Below are 16,360 nucleotides of genomic sequence, written 5' to 3'. Positions count from 1 at the left end.
AAACTTTGCAATACAAAAAATAAGAAAAATAAGACAAATAAGACAGAAGAAAGTAGAAAAGGAGATTAGTAATGAAGAAGTTAAAGAACCAGAAACTGAGGATATGGAGTGACTGCGAAGTGAAAGATTCAGTGAAGAAAATCTAATTCATAAAGTGCCACAACAGGATAGAGCAATGGATATCCAAATTAAGGGGAAACCAGTAGAATGGGAAGCAACTGGTCAGGTGCCATATGAAGATATTTTGGAGCCCTCTACAGGAAACCAGTATAAATATTCACTTGAAGCTGGACAGTAATGCAAGGAAAAGGAATCTGTGGAAACTCTGATGCAGTCAATGTTGAAGAGTGATAGGCTAGTGAGTTCCCATACAACAGAGCAACAGATGGCACAGGATGAAACTGAAGAAAATGTGCCAAGGGAAGATGCAACAGAACTTTCTATAGAATGCCCACAGGAAATGAAAACAAAAAAATGTGCCATCAGTTTAGAAGAAAATGAGTTAAGAGAAGAGTTGCTCAATTTAACAGACATAGCCATATTAAGATCAATGAAAGATTAGACTGCAGAAGGTCAATAAAACTCAAAGTCAGAAGTCTGACAAAACAAATGAACACAGTAATTAAGACTGTCCAAACAGATCAATCGGATATAATAGAAGTAAACAGGATATATTACTGTGCAGCTAAATTAATAACAGATAAAGTTCTATCACAAGAACACAGGGTAGTGAAGAAAGGAAGGGAAAAAAAATTGAATACCATAAAGGAAGTATCGAACAGAGAAAACTGTAAAGCAAGACAAGTGTCACTGCTAGAGGAATATAAAACAGATAACAGATCAACAAAAATACTAAGACAGACGTGATAAAAGCAATAAGCAAGATTAGAACAGATCAGGATCTCAAAAGATGGCTGCCATTCTGTAAACACTACTGATCTGCATCTCTGCATATAACCTGTGGAAATCTAAACCCTGAGGTGGTATCAAGAACTTTTAAACAATAAATCTTGGTAAAAATAACTTCAGCTGCATCCATCTAGTATCCAGGAAGTGAACAAACTAAGAGAAAATATACTATCTAAGAGGATTATTACAGAGTATCTGTCTCTGAGGAGATTCTCAAACAAAGGAACTGTCTATTCAGAAGACTCTGAGTTTTACTGCTGACATAAATGTCGAGGGAAGACAAAAATATGGAACAACTACCACAAAAACGAAACTCTCAGAACTGCAATCACGGAAAAAGATGTCACTGAAAAAGACAAAAAATTATTAAACAACAGGAACAATCAAAAGCAGGGACTAAAACTAAGCCTGATCCAATGCTGAACATGGAGGATATCAGAGCTGCTCTGTTACCCATTCAAGAAGCTCTAAAAGAATTAACTGTACAAGTACAAACTTTTGGAATATCCTGTACTCAAATTCTTGAGAGAATGGATAAAAGTGAAGCCCGGATAGCAGACAATGAAGATAAACTAAATCTGTTAGCAAAAAAATCAGATGCACATGAGCTTGAGATTCGAACTATGCAAGCCAAAATAACTGATTTAGAGGCAAGATCTAGAAGGAACAATGTAATTGTCAGAGGAATACCGAGTCTGTACAATATAATGACTTAATTACATCCATTCTACAAATATTTACAAGTATTCTTACAGATCCTGATTTGTCAAAACAAATAATCATAGAAAGAGCCCACAGAGCTCTAAGGGAATCACAGGCTTCTAACAGTCCAAGACCTGTATATGTTAAAATTTTGAATTATCAGGATGTCAGCAAGATTCTCTCAACTATGAAAAAATGGAGGGTATGTTATATGGAACAATAATAGAATTTCTGTGACTCAGGACTTACCTCTCCAGATCAGGCAAGCTAGACAAATGCTATCCCCTTATTGTAAACTTCTTATTGAAAAGCATATAAAGTTTCAGATGAAGTATCCTAATACTTTAATATTCACAGTCGAAGGGTCCAAATATTCGGTTTCGTCAAAAAATGAAGCAAAAGCTACCTTTTTGAGGCTTTTTAAGGTTTTGCCTGCTTCTGAGACTTGATCTGGCTCTCCGTAGCGACTGGCATGGTATCCGAGCTGGATTTAGCTGCTACTGTGGATCGTGGTCTTGGTAATCCTTTGTTTGCTTCTTGTTCTGTGTTGGGCCCCTTTCTGTTGAGATAAGAGTTCGTTTTTAAATCCTAGACTTTCGAGACTGTTTTCCGAGTTTTATTGTCTTTCTAAGTCTGCTCTTCTGAGTGACAGGAAATGATTCTGCAGCTTCTCAGGAGGCTTTATTGTCTGTGCACTTCCGGAGTGCCTCGCAGACAAGGTTCCCCCTTCGCGATCGTTTAGACTGTTTTCAGGCTTGGGAAGCCGAAGAGGAATATGCTGGACTGATTTAAAGTAAATGCAACATCGAAGAAAGCTGTAAAATAGTACTTTAAGCACATATGTTCAGGATGCTGCATGTTTATTTCTCCTAATGGTCAAAACTTCTTAATGTTAAAGTATAATAATTCCTAAGAGTATATTCTTCACTTTCTTCATTCTAACTCTGTCAGTTTAATTTCTCCATATGCTTAGGTTTTTTACATACCTTGGTGAGAATAGACCCCGTTCGTAAATCAGAGCATAATTAATGTTCATGAAATCAGTATTGCTTCAGTTAGCCAAGAGATGTGTGTTCAGTACCTGCAATGTGTTCAGAATCACCAGCATCTGTGGTTCATATGAGGTTACATATAGTGGTAGCATATTTAAATACGATTGTAAATGTGTTTTATTACTCCTTTTGCTCCTACTGGTACTACTGGAGTTATCTAGATGTTTTTCTTCCATATTGCTCTGATTTCTGTTTGCATATCCTGGCATTTTATGACTTTTGCCTCTTGGTACATAAAACACTATAATCACTGGATACACCAATTTCAGTTATCAAGCTACTTTTGTATTTTTCTTGAATTACTATATCAGGTTTTCTTTAAGGCCTATGTTTTGAACTGTGAGTTTCGGTGACCCCAGATGATATAAATTTAATCTCTACTGCTAATGCTTTGTGGTTCAGGTTTCCAATGCTTCTCAGTTACTTCTGTAGCACAGTGTTTGCACAATCCCCAGTGCAACAGTCTTGCCTCACTGTTGAGAAAGGAGTGTGTCATAATAATGCTGAACAAGGAATGGTTAGATAGGTAAGCATTTAGGCAGGATTCTCCTTAACATTATTAAATGTCTGTATGTTTGGGCATAACACTGAGAAATGCTGATGTTATTAGCTTAAACATGTGAAAATGTATAACTAAACATCAGGGTTGTTTGGATGCTTATAGGACTATATTTTTACAATAATACAGGTTTTTAAATGTAAATAATCTTGTCTAAAAACTGAACTCTCATTTTATTGTATAAGCAAGGGGTTTTTAATATAGGTAATTTGAATTGTTCACTTGAAGTTTAGTTAGAAATAAGGAATGTTAACTATTTTTACACAATAGATGTATATGTAATGTTTTGATTTGATGTTTTTAGACAGTAATAACTTTTTATTAGGATGAGACAATTAATACTTATATGATGTTTCTAGTTAGATAATTAATGATTTACTCACAAGTAACTGATACAAGAGATGTGGATTAATAGTGGTGTTTAATAGGGAATGTTTAGATTAGGCTTTGTAGAATTAGAGTTAGGTGTTATAGGTTTTGATTATACTATATGTCTTATTTATTGTTACCTGAAGTATATATCTAGGACTATGTTAGTAGCTAATACAATTGTTTACTCTATGCAAAACCTATACATGTCCTGGTCCAAGGGTAGAGTGGGTAGGCACTGGTATGGGACGGGATATCAAGAATGCTTCCAAATCATATATATTGTCAAAAAGTCTCCGAGTACACTTGATCTTTTCTTTTTAAAGGTTTCAGAAAATGAATAACAGAGTAAAATGTGGGAAATAGACTCATGGAATATAAAAGGACTCCAGAGCTTAAAGAAGAGGAAACTATTTCTTCATTTACTTTTGCAGTCTGGGGCATGTTTTACACTACTTCAAGAAACACATTTAACTAATGATCAATGGGCAGAGATCAAGAAAAGGAAATGGATTAGAGAGGTCATAGCTTCAGAAGGTAAGACCAATAGTGCAGGGGTAGCCATAGTTATTAAAAATCAATATCAAGGTAAGATTCTGGACTCTAAAATAGATAAGGAAGGAAGATGGTGCTTTGTTACTCTCTCTTCTAAGATACATGATAAACCTATTTTACTTTGTAATGTATATGTACCATGTAGTAATCAACAGTGTTTTATAGCATCATTATATCCGTTGTTAAACCAATATAGCAATTATTATATAATAATAGGAGGAGATTGGAACTCTTATCAAAAATTCAAAATTGGATAGGTCTTGTTCACAAAGGTCATTTAATAGGCAAGCGGTGGTTGCATTAAATGATTTGAAAGAAGATTTCCAACTATATGACCCTTTTAAATATACGAATAATCCTTCCAATACAAACAATTTTACTTTTTATTCACCGTGTCACAAAATGTGGTCGAAATTAGATTTTTCTGATTTCACAAACAATGATTAATTTTGAACCATCAGTTCTCATACATGCTGCGTTATTTGTGGATCATTCAAAATTTCATTACACTTTTCTAAAGATTCTATGCATAATTTGTCTCACAGGGGCTATAATTGGTCTTTAAACCCAAATCTATTAAATAAGGAAGAAATAATACAGGAAATCATAGATGTTCTTAATAGTTTATTAGTTAAGTTGAGAATTCTCAACATTCTCCTGATATAGAATGGGCAACAGTTAAGACGCAAATAAGAGGGATCTTCTTGCAAAAAGCTTCATATTATAAAAAAATGTATATTAGAGAGATACAAGATTTGGAAGTTAAAATAAATTCACTTGATCAAAAGTTGATTCTGAATTACAACACTCAAACAGAGGAGGAATTATTCAAATGCCAAAAAGATCTTTTCTTAATTCAAAATAATAGGTTGACGTTTTATGAGCATAAAATGTTAGCGAGGTATGCTAATCATATTCAAACACCATCAAGGGCATTAGCTAGAATTATTAATCAATCAAAGTCAGCATCTGTAATTTCGGAAATACAGCTTGATAATACAATATATTCTAAAACCGCAGATATTATTAATGTTTTTGAAAGAATATACTCGGATATTTATGCGGATCAAAAGGATCTATCTTTAAATGGATCTACTGAGGAATTTTTCCAGAAAATTAGTTTCCCAAAATAGATGACATTTCCCAAGAAGACCTAATTAAACCTATATCGAGGGAAGAAATAACTGATAGAATCAAAATTTCAAGTCATATAAGGCACCGGGCCTGATGGCCTGACTGCTGAATTTTATAAAACTTTGTGATATTCTGGGTAAAATACTATTGATTGTATTTAATTATATAATTAATAATAAAATTAATGATCTCCATTTTAACGCATCAAAAACTATCCTTATACCTAAAATGAATACTGATACTCAGAATCCGGATAATTATAGACCAATCTCACTTTTAAATGTTGATATGAAAATTTTGACTTCTATCTTGGCTAATAGATTGAAAAGAATTATGAATCAAATAATTTCTAGCGAACAAGCTGGTTTTATAACTGCCAGACAAACGAAAGTGATAATACATTAACACTACATTCATTAATTTCTTATGCTAAGCAAAAGAATTTAAATATTTATGCACTCATAATTGATGCAAAAGGCTTTTGATAGGGTTGATGTAGGATTCTTGTTTGACACTTTGCCACAGTTTAACATACCCAAGGAATTTATATCATGGTTACAAATTTTATATACTAATCCTTACACTACTTTGTATATTAACAAAAGTTTCTCTAAAAGAATACAACTTAAAAATGGAACACGACAGGGCTGTCCCTTGTCTCCCTTGTTGTTCAATATATATTTAGAACCTTTATTTTTATATATTAAACAGAATGTATATCATAATGCACCCATATCATATGGAACAAAAATATCCATGGCGGCGTTTGCTGATGACCTTAATATTTACTGCACAACACCAATATCAGATACTGAAAAATTACTGAAAGCGGTGGAGAACTTTGCGGTAATATCTAATTACAAAATTAACCTCAAAAACAAGCATATTTCCTTAAGGACTCAAACCCTTTTCACTTCTTTCATTGGTGGGACAGGTTAAATCTGAAGAAAATTAAATACTTGGGTATTACCTTTTCTACAGATGATAAGGAGTTTTATAACACTAACATTAAATTAGTCTGGGATCACATAATATTAGATTTTAAAAGATGGAAAAATCTAAAGTTACCGGTATTAGCAAAGTTGCAATTATTAAAATGAATGTTTTACCCAGATTATTATATATATTTAGATCTGCTCAAGTATTCATTTCCAAAGGGTTTTTAAACAAATCCATAGGGAATCCGCTAAGTTTATTTGGGATCCAAAAAGACCAGAATATCATATGACAAATTGATGACCCCAAAAATAAAGGGGACTAGACCTACCAAATTTTGAAATGTACTATTTAATAATAAATTGAACAGAATCTTAAGAATTGCTAACTATGATATATCTAGCAATAAATGGACACCAATGTGGGTAACTGTGAACTATAAATATATCTCGAATTTGAATATTAACCCCAAAGCAGTACCTTTTTTAAAAAAGGAAATGATTAAATCGTATGATATAATGGATCACATTAAATTATATATAATGTCAGTACAGAATTTATTTGGATCTCTAAATCTTATCCAGCATATGATGGTTTTCCAACCTTTTCATAGAAATCCTAACTTGAAAATTAATAATAAACTAATAAATCTTAAAACTTTTCCTCTTATGATGAATCTTACCTTACTTGATATATATCCTTACTTAAAAGAATCCATTAATACAATAAGACAAGAAATGAATCTGCCCAAATCATATTTAACTATTTTGAGACAGATTAAGGAACTAGCTATAAGTTATTTTGATGACTTTAAAATTAAAGATGAGGAAATAACAAAATGTTTTAACTTATGGCAATCTCTTCAACAAGATGTCAAATATATAACAGCCACTAATAAATTAATAAAGGATTTTAAATTCCAGAATACAGTACTTATTTCAAAATATTGGAGGGAGAAATTACCACTTACAGAGGACAAGCAGTTCATGAAGGCAATTAATCTAACAACGAAATCAATATCTTTCCAAAAAAACAGCCCCAAAGATATTCAAAGAGAATACAGGCAAAAGCATCCATATATTTGGGGCTGCCTTCTTTATATTGATTAATTTGGCTTTCTCCTTTCCATAAATATTACACCATATCAAATCTATCTTTTCCATGTCCATTTTTCTTTTTTATACTTTTCAAAAATCTCTAGGTTTTGTTGCTTATATTTTTGCACTTCCTCATATGCTTCGTTTCCCAAATAGATCAAAGTTTCTTGATCTGTATACTGTTTTTCACAATTCTGTTGTATTAATGAATACAATTTTTTATTTGAAGCTTATGACCGTTTTTCTTGTGGAAGTACTTTTCTTTCCTCTAATTTCTCTCTCAGTCGTTTTGTATATCTTGTGTCTGGAAATTCTGTACTTTTTGCATAATAGGAGCAATACATAATTTCTTATCTTCAATAGTCCACTCTGTCGTCTTTATGGCTCTTCTTTGACCTATCAGTTTCTGTGATGTTTGTGGACTACTACTTCCTTCTACAATAGAGGGGGCATCCTCCTCCTGGGCCTGGCCTGGCCCCATTGTAGGAATTTTTGTGTATTTTGAGGATACTACACTCTCATCTTTTCCAAGTCCTGGCACCACTGTGCCTACCAGGATAGGGCACTTTTTTATCCTGGGTCTTGTGTACCCAGCTATCTTTTTTAATTTTAGCCTACTTTTTTCCACAATGTATGCTATATAAATACAGTCTGTATATCCGTGTCATCTTGGTGAGATTTTATGAAAACAGGGTCCACCTTGTGAAGGTACTCACCAAGACTTGAGGATTAATTCAATTTCTGCAATACTATCCCGTGCTTGCTGAGTGCAAGCTAATGTACAGCGTGGAATACTGCATTCTTGGCTTTGTGTTCAAACATCCACCCCAGGGGCTATCCTTTGCATTGCTGTTCCTCCTCCTCCAAAAGTTGTGGCATTGGATGCCCTTGCCCAATCCTCATCAGTTTAAGCATGCATGTCTTAATTCTAGCTGCTACAGATAACCAACCTGCTGATCAAATTCATGTCACCTGGACCCTTGTCAGGGCTTTCTCTCTCTGCTGTCAAGAAACTGGTTGAATGACACATTGTTTTAAAAATGCAAGTTGTACAAATGCACAACTCTGCCAGTAAAATCACTTGAAATGAAAGACTATTGATTGGAAGGTTTGCTGTAAGAGCCCTGTGATGGATTCACTATCACTACAGTCTGGTTCGAAAACTGATTTGGTATACCTAGATTGGACTGTTTGTCAGTGCTGATTAGTGAGTGAGAGCTTAATCAGTCATTAAGGGGAGGTGTATACTGCTCTGTAAAAATAAATCTTAGAGGACCAGCTCCTTAAAGGACCTGCAATGCCAAAAAAAAAATTGCTGTGAAGATTTAAATGGATGACATTGTATCTGTACTGTAATTGAACTTGTAGTTCAAAAATGTCACTGACTGTTTCATAATGATGCAGAGACATGGATAAGATTTTGCCATTTTCTGGCTTCTCTGTTTTTATAGATATCAGCGGGAATACAGCGAGTTTAAGAGGCAGCAACTGGATTTAGACGATGAATTGAAAAGCACTGACAACCAGATGAGATATGCACAGCTTCAGCTAGACGGACTCAAGAAAGCTAATGTGTTTAATGCAACTTTCCATATATGGTATGTGCCTGAACTTTGAAAGTAATACCACATTGTCTACTTCTGCTTGCATGAAAAGTAATTAATGACTGGCTAGATGAGACTGGTAGTACAGACATAACTTAGAATACAAAATCGTAAATGAGCTTTAGTACATCAAGTACTTAGTTTTAACTCTAAGTCATTTAGCATTATCACTGCTGTACAACTGAAGAAGTCTCAAACGAGACAAAAGCACTTACTGGATAGTTATTTTTATGGTTTTAAACAGTTTTATTAAAAGTTTCCTTGATTTTCCTGCCAGCTATTTTGGTTTTGTCATAACTGCTGTAGTATCCTCTCTCATAGTAGACACTTGTTTCAAGATAAAGATAGCTTTGCCAATGGTACTGACTTTTATGTCTAAGCATATCCCGGTATGGATGGTATTGAGTTATATGTTATGCAGTGATATGAATGACATACATACAAATTACTTTGCAGTGGTTTAATTGTGAAAGAATGTCTGACCATATTACCCATTCTTAGCATTTAGGTTTGGGAGTGTCTGCATCATGCATTACCATTCAAAGCCCAGCTACCAAATTGCCCCATACTACACACACTTAGTTTGAGTGTAAAAAAATTTAGTGGGTTTTAGAAATTCTCTTCAAGTAAGTTAGCCTACAATACCGTTAAGCTGAAAGAAACAACACATTTTGAAAGAAAAAGGGCAGTGTCAGACTACAGGTACAAGTGATGTTAATATAAGATAAATTACCTTTATAGTATGTTGACTTTTCTTTCATTAGAGTAACCTGATTTATTTAGTTTGGAGTATTCTGACCAAAATGTGTCGGTAACTACTTTTCTTTCATTAGAGTAACCTGATTTATTTAGTTTGGAGTATTCTGACCAAAATGTGTCGGTAACTGCTTAATCGGGGAACAGACACTTGCTGCCATTCTGGTGTCAGCTGTCACTTGCATGTCTGAAACAGTTTTACAACGGTATAATCTATTTTGGGGGGTAGCAGCTTTATAGTTAGCCTTTTTCAAAGGCAAACTGCCAGCTGTGGAGGCAGATAACTGACATCCTTCAAGAGAAGAAGGCTGCAGATGAGGCCATTTATCAAAAATAATCCTTTCAAATATCTTATTCCTGCCAACATCATAGCCAAGGGACAACTTTTTATTTACTTGATGCAGTCTCCACTCAGCATGAGAAGAAAGCTGTGGGAAAAGAAGAGAGTACTAAACTGATTGAGGCTGTAGGTGGAGAATGCTGCTGTATGATAGAATTGTTGACATCCAAGACTGTCTAATCTCTGTAGAAGGAAAAATAGCGTTAATCTAATCTCTGTAGAAGGAAAATAGATTTATCAGCACAGTGAGACTGCATTTAGGAAGTTCCCCTCCTAGATATAATAGCCACCAGATAGAGGATTTTTCAGATTACAAACCTAAATTAATTCAAAATGTTAAGAACAGAATGTAAAGAGACATTATCTTTTTGGGAAGCAGCATTTTAGCATGAGCAGATGAGAGGTGCTAGCTTTTTAGCTATGTTCCAATTTGTCGATGTCCTTCTACTCAATGTTGCAGTATTCTTTACATATGGGTCATCTTCTGCCCAATGACCCGACATCCGTCCAGTTTACAAAAGCTTATAGCCACTGCCAGTATGTGGGACATCGCATGTATGCGCTGACAACATCTGCCATAAAAGGACGTTCACACGTACTATCCCCAGAACTTTTCTGCTACCGTTTGGAAGGTTGACTCGTACGTACAGTTTGCATTTGGATTCCATGTGTTGCTGCCAGCTTAAGATAAGTACCCCGTTGGGGGTTTATTTTCTTGCTACATAGATGGAGTACATTGATTAGATTACAGAACTTCCATGATGATGATGAGGCTCAGCTACTAAATGTACCTCTTCATAATGGACCATTTATTTGGGGATTCTTCAACTGCAGTAGTAAGTAAAGTGGAAAAAGCAGAAAGTTGATGCAAAGAGTTGAGCAACCATTTTTGATCCCTCTGTTCCTAAATACAAAAGGAATTGCCATTCTTCCTCTGGTCCACTTTTTGAAAAACCTTTTCAGTCTTCTCGGCAAGTCTTCCACACATCATCTTCTGGTCTGTTTTTGATAGTCTTTTAAATTCTGTCATCAAAAGCCTTACAAGCAGTACAAAAATGGCAAGGATATTAAAAAAAGAAAGGCCAGATCCCACAAACACAGCTTTCAAAAAAAAAAAAAAAAAAATCACAATAACTACCAAAGGCACACACCCCTTTCCTTGTAGCCATTTTTCTCATATTGGAGCCAGTATCTCAGTATGTCTTTATTTACCAGATTTGCCTGGGTTTTAAAAAGGATGGTTTGAAACTGTAAAGAGCATCCATTGGGGAACCCTCTTTCTCCAAAAAAAAATCTGTTTTCTCAAATACTGCTGTCTCAGGGTATAATAAACAAGTTCCTCCATCACAAAGAGGCAGAGGCTTTTATTCAAGAATATTCCTGGTTCCTAGAAATGAAGGCAGAAAACTGTTTTGGAACTTCTAAGCTAAACACCTTTCATTTGGTCCCAAAATTCAGGATGCTCACTGTACAATTGTTTTTCTTTTGTTTCCCAAGACCTTTCTAGTCACTCTAGAACTCAGATGCCTACCTGCACATCCCATTTTAAAAAGAACACAGGCATTACATAAGGTTCTTTGCCTTGGGCTTGCACTTTTAATTTACATCTTTGTCATTTGGCCTTTCCACTACTCTATTTTCACAAAGTTCCTAGCCCAGTAATAGCCTTTTGCAGTCTTAAGGCACTCATTTCATCTCCCTCCATCAGATACCCAAGCACCTTTGCAGTTCACTATTTTTCTTTTTAGCAACTTGGGTTTCAAGCTAAATCTGAACAAATCTTGTTTAACCCTCCCCCCCAGGATAATGTTTCTACGGTGCCTTCTATACACATCTCTATCCACTGCTTACCTTCCTCCAGACAAAATATCATCTTTGCATTTTCTCTTCCTGAATTTGTCCTATTGAAACCTATCCAGCACAGGGGAATTCCTCAAAATTCTGGTTTACATGGCCTCATCGATCTTTGTGGTCCAATTTGCCAGACTACACATGAGGAAAATCCATTGGTACTTTAAGTCAGTCTGGGTCTAGCATCTTCATCCCTTGTCCTTTAAAATTCCAGTGCTCAATTTCATTAAGACACATTGGACTTATCACGGGACCAGTTTCTCTCAGCATTAGGGTTCAAGTTGTGGGACACTCATTTCAATAAGAAGCATAGCAATCTTCAAGTAGATGAACTCTAAGTTATCAAAGCTCTAAATCACTGTGGACCCTTGTTAATGATAACAGAAAACATCATTGTGATGTGGTTTATAAGCAGATAAGGAGGAACAAAGTCATATTCCCTACCTCAGGTTAGTCATGATTCCTTGGGAAATGATAGTACAGGACAACCTCACTCTGCAGGCCACATACATTCTGGCAGAGCACAGTAGCAGACTGCTTGAACAGACCCAGGATAGACCCTCACAGTGCTGCAGGCAGAGGTATTCCACATATTGTCCATGTATGGGGAACTCCCCATGTAGATTTTGCTTGCCTCCAATCTTAACAGACAACTAAACCAGTTCTGTTCTTGGAAACCTTGCAAAAAAGGCCTGTAAAGCAGATACATTTTCTTTCCCATGGAAGGAAATATTTGTTTATGCCTTTCCCCTCTTTTATTTGATATCCAAAGCTTTTTTAAAACATCAAGAGGTACTTGCTAGAGATATTTTTGGCAACTCTGTTTTGGCCTATGCAACACTGGTTTTCCCTTCTCATGCATCTGCCAGGAGCAATTAACAGAAACTTCCTCTCAGAGTGGATTTGCTCACAGAGGACAAGGTATCCCTAATCTGCTCCAACATTCAAAATATTCACCTGATAGTATGGATAGTAAGTTTTTTTTAACACGTCTATTAAATTATCACTACATAGGCACACATACATTAATAGAAAATAAAGCAATATTGTACATTACATATATTTTATATATATTACAGGGTCCGGATGGAGAGATGATAAATAAGCAAGCAAATGAGAGTAGTGTTGCTGGAATTTAATTAATCCTCAAGTCTTGGTCAACCAGGACGATAGTGATATAGACTGTATTTTATGTAGCATATGTCATGGACAGAAGTAGGTTATAAAATAAAGATAGCTAGGTGCACAAGACCCAGGATAAATAAGTGCCCAGTACTGGTAGGCACACTGGTGCCAGAAATGGAAAAGATAATGCAGAATCCTCATGACACGGAAGCATTCCTGCAGTGGGGTAGGCCAGGCTTAGGGAGAGGATGCCCCTCCAGTTGCAGAAGGAAGTAGTAGCCTACAAAAAATCACAAAAACGAATAGGTCAATAAAGAGCCATAAAAATGATAGTGGAGTATTTAGGATAACAAAGAAATTATTACTATTATTATTATTGTGCAAGAAGCCCAGAATTTCCAGACAGAAGATATACAAAAAGATTGAGAGAAATTAGAGGAAAGGAAAATACTTTGCAGAAGAAAAACTGTCAAAAGCTTCAAATAAAAATTTGTGTTCATTAGTACAAGAGATTTATGAAAAACGTTACATAGACCAAGAAACCTTGGCCCGTTAAGAAAAAGAAGCGACTGAGGAAGCACAAAAATATAAAGAATAAAATCTAGAGATTTTTGAAAGATATAAAAAAGAAATATGGATATGGGGAGAGAGACCTCTGACATGGTGCAATATTCATGCAAGGGAGAAAGCCAAATTAATATAAAAAATCAACCCCAAAGATATTCAAAGAGAAATACAGGCAAAGGTATCCAGATATGGAAAATGTCACAATATAAAAATAAAATCACAAACCGGGAATGCAGAACAGAAGCTTAGTAAAGTAGAAGTTAAAAAAAAATAGAAGCTGATGTTGTGGAGTATCTGCAAAGTTAAGGATTCGGTGTATAATATGTAACATAGGTTATATCACAGCATGATGGAACAATGAGTCCCCCAAGTAGAGAGAAACAGGAGGAGAAGGAAACATCTGAAGAAGAAACATGGACATAGCGGGGAAAAAGGACATTTAATATAATGCAATATTTGTGCAAAGGAGAAAGCAAAACTAAATAAAAAAGAGCAGCTCCAAAGGTATTTAGAGCAATACAGGTAAGGGCATCCGGATATGGAGATATGGAAAATTTTACAACAGAGAAAATAAGAAAACAGAGGGAAAGTAAGAAAACAGGATCAGTAGTGAAGAAATTAAAGTAATAGAAACCGAGGTTATGGATTACCTGGGAAGTGAAGGATTTAGTGTAGAAAATCTAACTCTGACAACATTGCAAACAGGATAGAACAATGGATCCCCAAATTAAGGAGAAACCAGTGGAGTGGGAAACATCTAATCAGTTGCCATATGAAGATACTTGGGAGCCTTCCATAGGAAACCAGTACAAAAGTTCAGTTGGAGTTGCACAGCAAAGAAAGGAACAGGAAACTGTGGGAACTCTGATGCAGCCAATGTTGTGGAGTGATGGGCCAGTGAGTTCCCATATGAAAGAGCAGTGGATGACACAGGATGAAACCAGAGAGAATGTGGCACAGGAAGATGCTCTGGAACTTTCTGCAGAATGCCCGCAGGAAATGGAGAACAAAGCATGTGCCAGCAGTTTAGAAGAAAATGACCTAAGAGAAGAGTTTCTTTATTTAATAGAGATGGACAGACATATTAATATCAGTGAAAGAAAGACTACAGAAAGTCAGTAACACCCTAAAAGTTAAACTTTTGATAAAACAAATGAAAACAGTAATCAGGACTGTTCATAGGGATTCATGTGATATAACAGAAGTAAATAGGCTATATTATTGTGTAGCTAAATTAATAACAGATAAAATCTTACTACAAAAACAGGGCAGTAAGAGAAAAGAACGGGAGAAATCAAATGCCATCATGGAAGTATTGAATAAAGAAAACTGTAAAGCAGTTAAGACAAGAAGTGTCACTGTTAGAGTATAGAAGAGGGAACAGATCAACAAAAATACTCAGAATGATATAGGTGATAAAAGCAGTGCGCAGTATCAGAACAGTTCAGAATCCATCATGCACTTAGAAGTTATGCAGATAAATATAAATGAAAAGTACAAATTAAGAAGTTTATTGATGACCCAAAAAAGTTTTATAGAGAATTGGGAAACAAGGCAAAAGGAATTGAAACAGCACAAAAAAAAAAAGAAATAGATACATTTTGGAGAAATAGCTGTGAAGATCCTGTGGAACATAAAGATGCTGAATAAAAAGAAGTAAAAGAAAGAATAAGAAGTTCAAATGTGCAGGATATGAAATGGGATGAAGTAACCAGAGAGATTGAAACAAAGTTGAGAAAAGCTTCTAATTGGAAATCCCCAGACCTAGATGCAGTACCTAACTTCTGGCTAAAAGTATTAACATCTTTACATGAAAATTTAGCCATGAGTAAACTATTTATATGCGCATCCCAAAAAAACAACCTGGTTAACAACAGGAAAAACAGTACTCCTACTTAAGAGTAAACCTCCAAGCTATCCTAAAAATGTAGACCAATAACTTGCCTCCTGATAACATATAAATTATACAGTGGAATTGATGCTGACAGCGTTTGTAGTCATTTAGAAGAAAACTTGGTCATGGCAGTTGGAACTTTTCTCCCCAGATCTCCGCTGAAAATGGGCACCCACCCAGTCAGACTTTCCCAGTTACCGAATGTCATAAATAAATAAATAAGTAGAACAAAATTGGTAACAAAAGAAAGTCATTTGGCACAAAGGAACATTTGTTGTTAAAGTCATAATGGAGAACTGAAAAAAGGGGAAGAATCTATGGCGTGAGTAGACCACAAAAAATCATTCAATAGTATTCTACATTCATGGATAAAAGAGTGCTTAAAAATGTATAAGATACACTCTACATTGATAAATTACAATACAGTGACCATGAAAACAGTGGAAAACTACTTTGCAGTTAGGCCATGATAAAGGCCAAATTATTCCAGGGATAAAAATGCAAAGGGTGTTATCCCATGGTGACTATCACTATTGCTTTTTTGTCTTACCCTTAACCCGTTAAGCCGTCTGCTTAACAGATTAGGTCATGGCTACAATTTGGCTCCCAGAAAAGTGTAAAGACCTTTCATCATATTTTTGTGGATAATTTAAAACTATATAATTCATCAGATTTGGAATTGAAAGCACAATTGCAAGTGGTCAAAATTTTTTCAGACAATATAAGATGTCATTTTGTCTTGATATGCAAAAGCAACCTTTAAAGCAGGAAAACTGTAGCACTAAGAAAACATCAAGCTGGGGCAGTAATATGATATAAAAGGAATTGAGGAAGAGTGAGTATATAAATATTTGGGAATTGAAGGAGGATCAACAATAAAACATGAACAAGGAATATTTTAGAAGACTAA

At 35.1% G+C, this 16,360-nt stretch overlaps 1 protein-coding gene across 1 annotated transcript in view; it reads left to right on the top strand.

Moving 5' to 3' along the window:
- The window catches only part of BECN1 (beclin 1), a 1,139,297-nt gene that overhangs the window by 874,582 nt on the left and 248,355 nt on the right, over positions 1–16,360 (top strand). The window contains exon 9 of the mRNA XM_044054677.1: positions 8,765–8,911. Within this exon, the coding sequence (XP_043910612.1) occupies positions 8,765–8,911 (147 nt within the window). The remainder of the gene's footprint in view (positions 1–8,764; positions 8,912–16,360) is intronic.

The sequence above is a fragment of the Protopterus annectens genome, chromosome 13.part0 (genome assembly GCF_019279795.1).
Source record: "Protopterus annectens isolate FY-2018-M chromosome 13.part0, PAN1.0, whole genome shotgun sequence".
NCBI lineage: Eukaryota > Metazoa > Chordata > Ceratodontiformes > Protopteridae > Protopterus > Protopterus annectens.
This window is presented reverse-complemented; position numbering and strand designations above follow the sequence as displayed.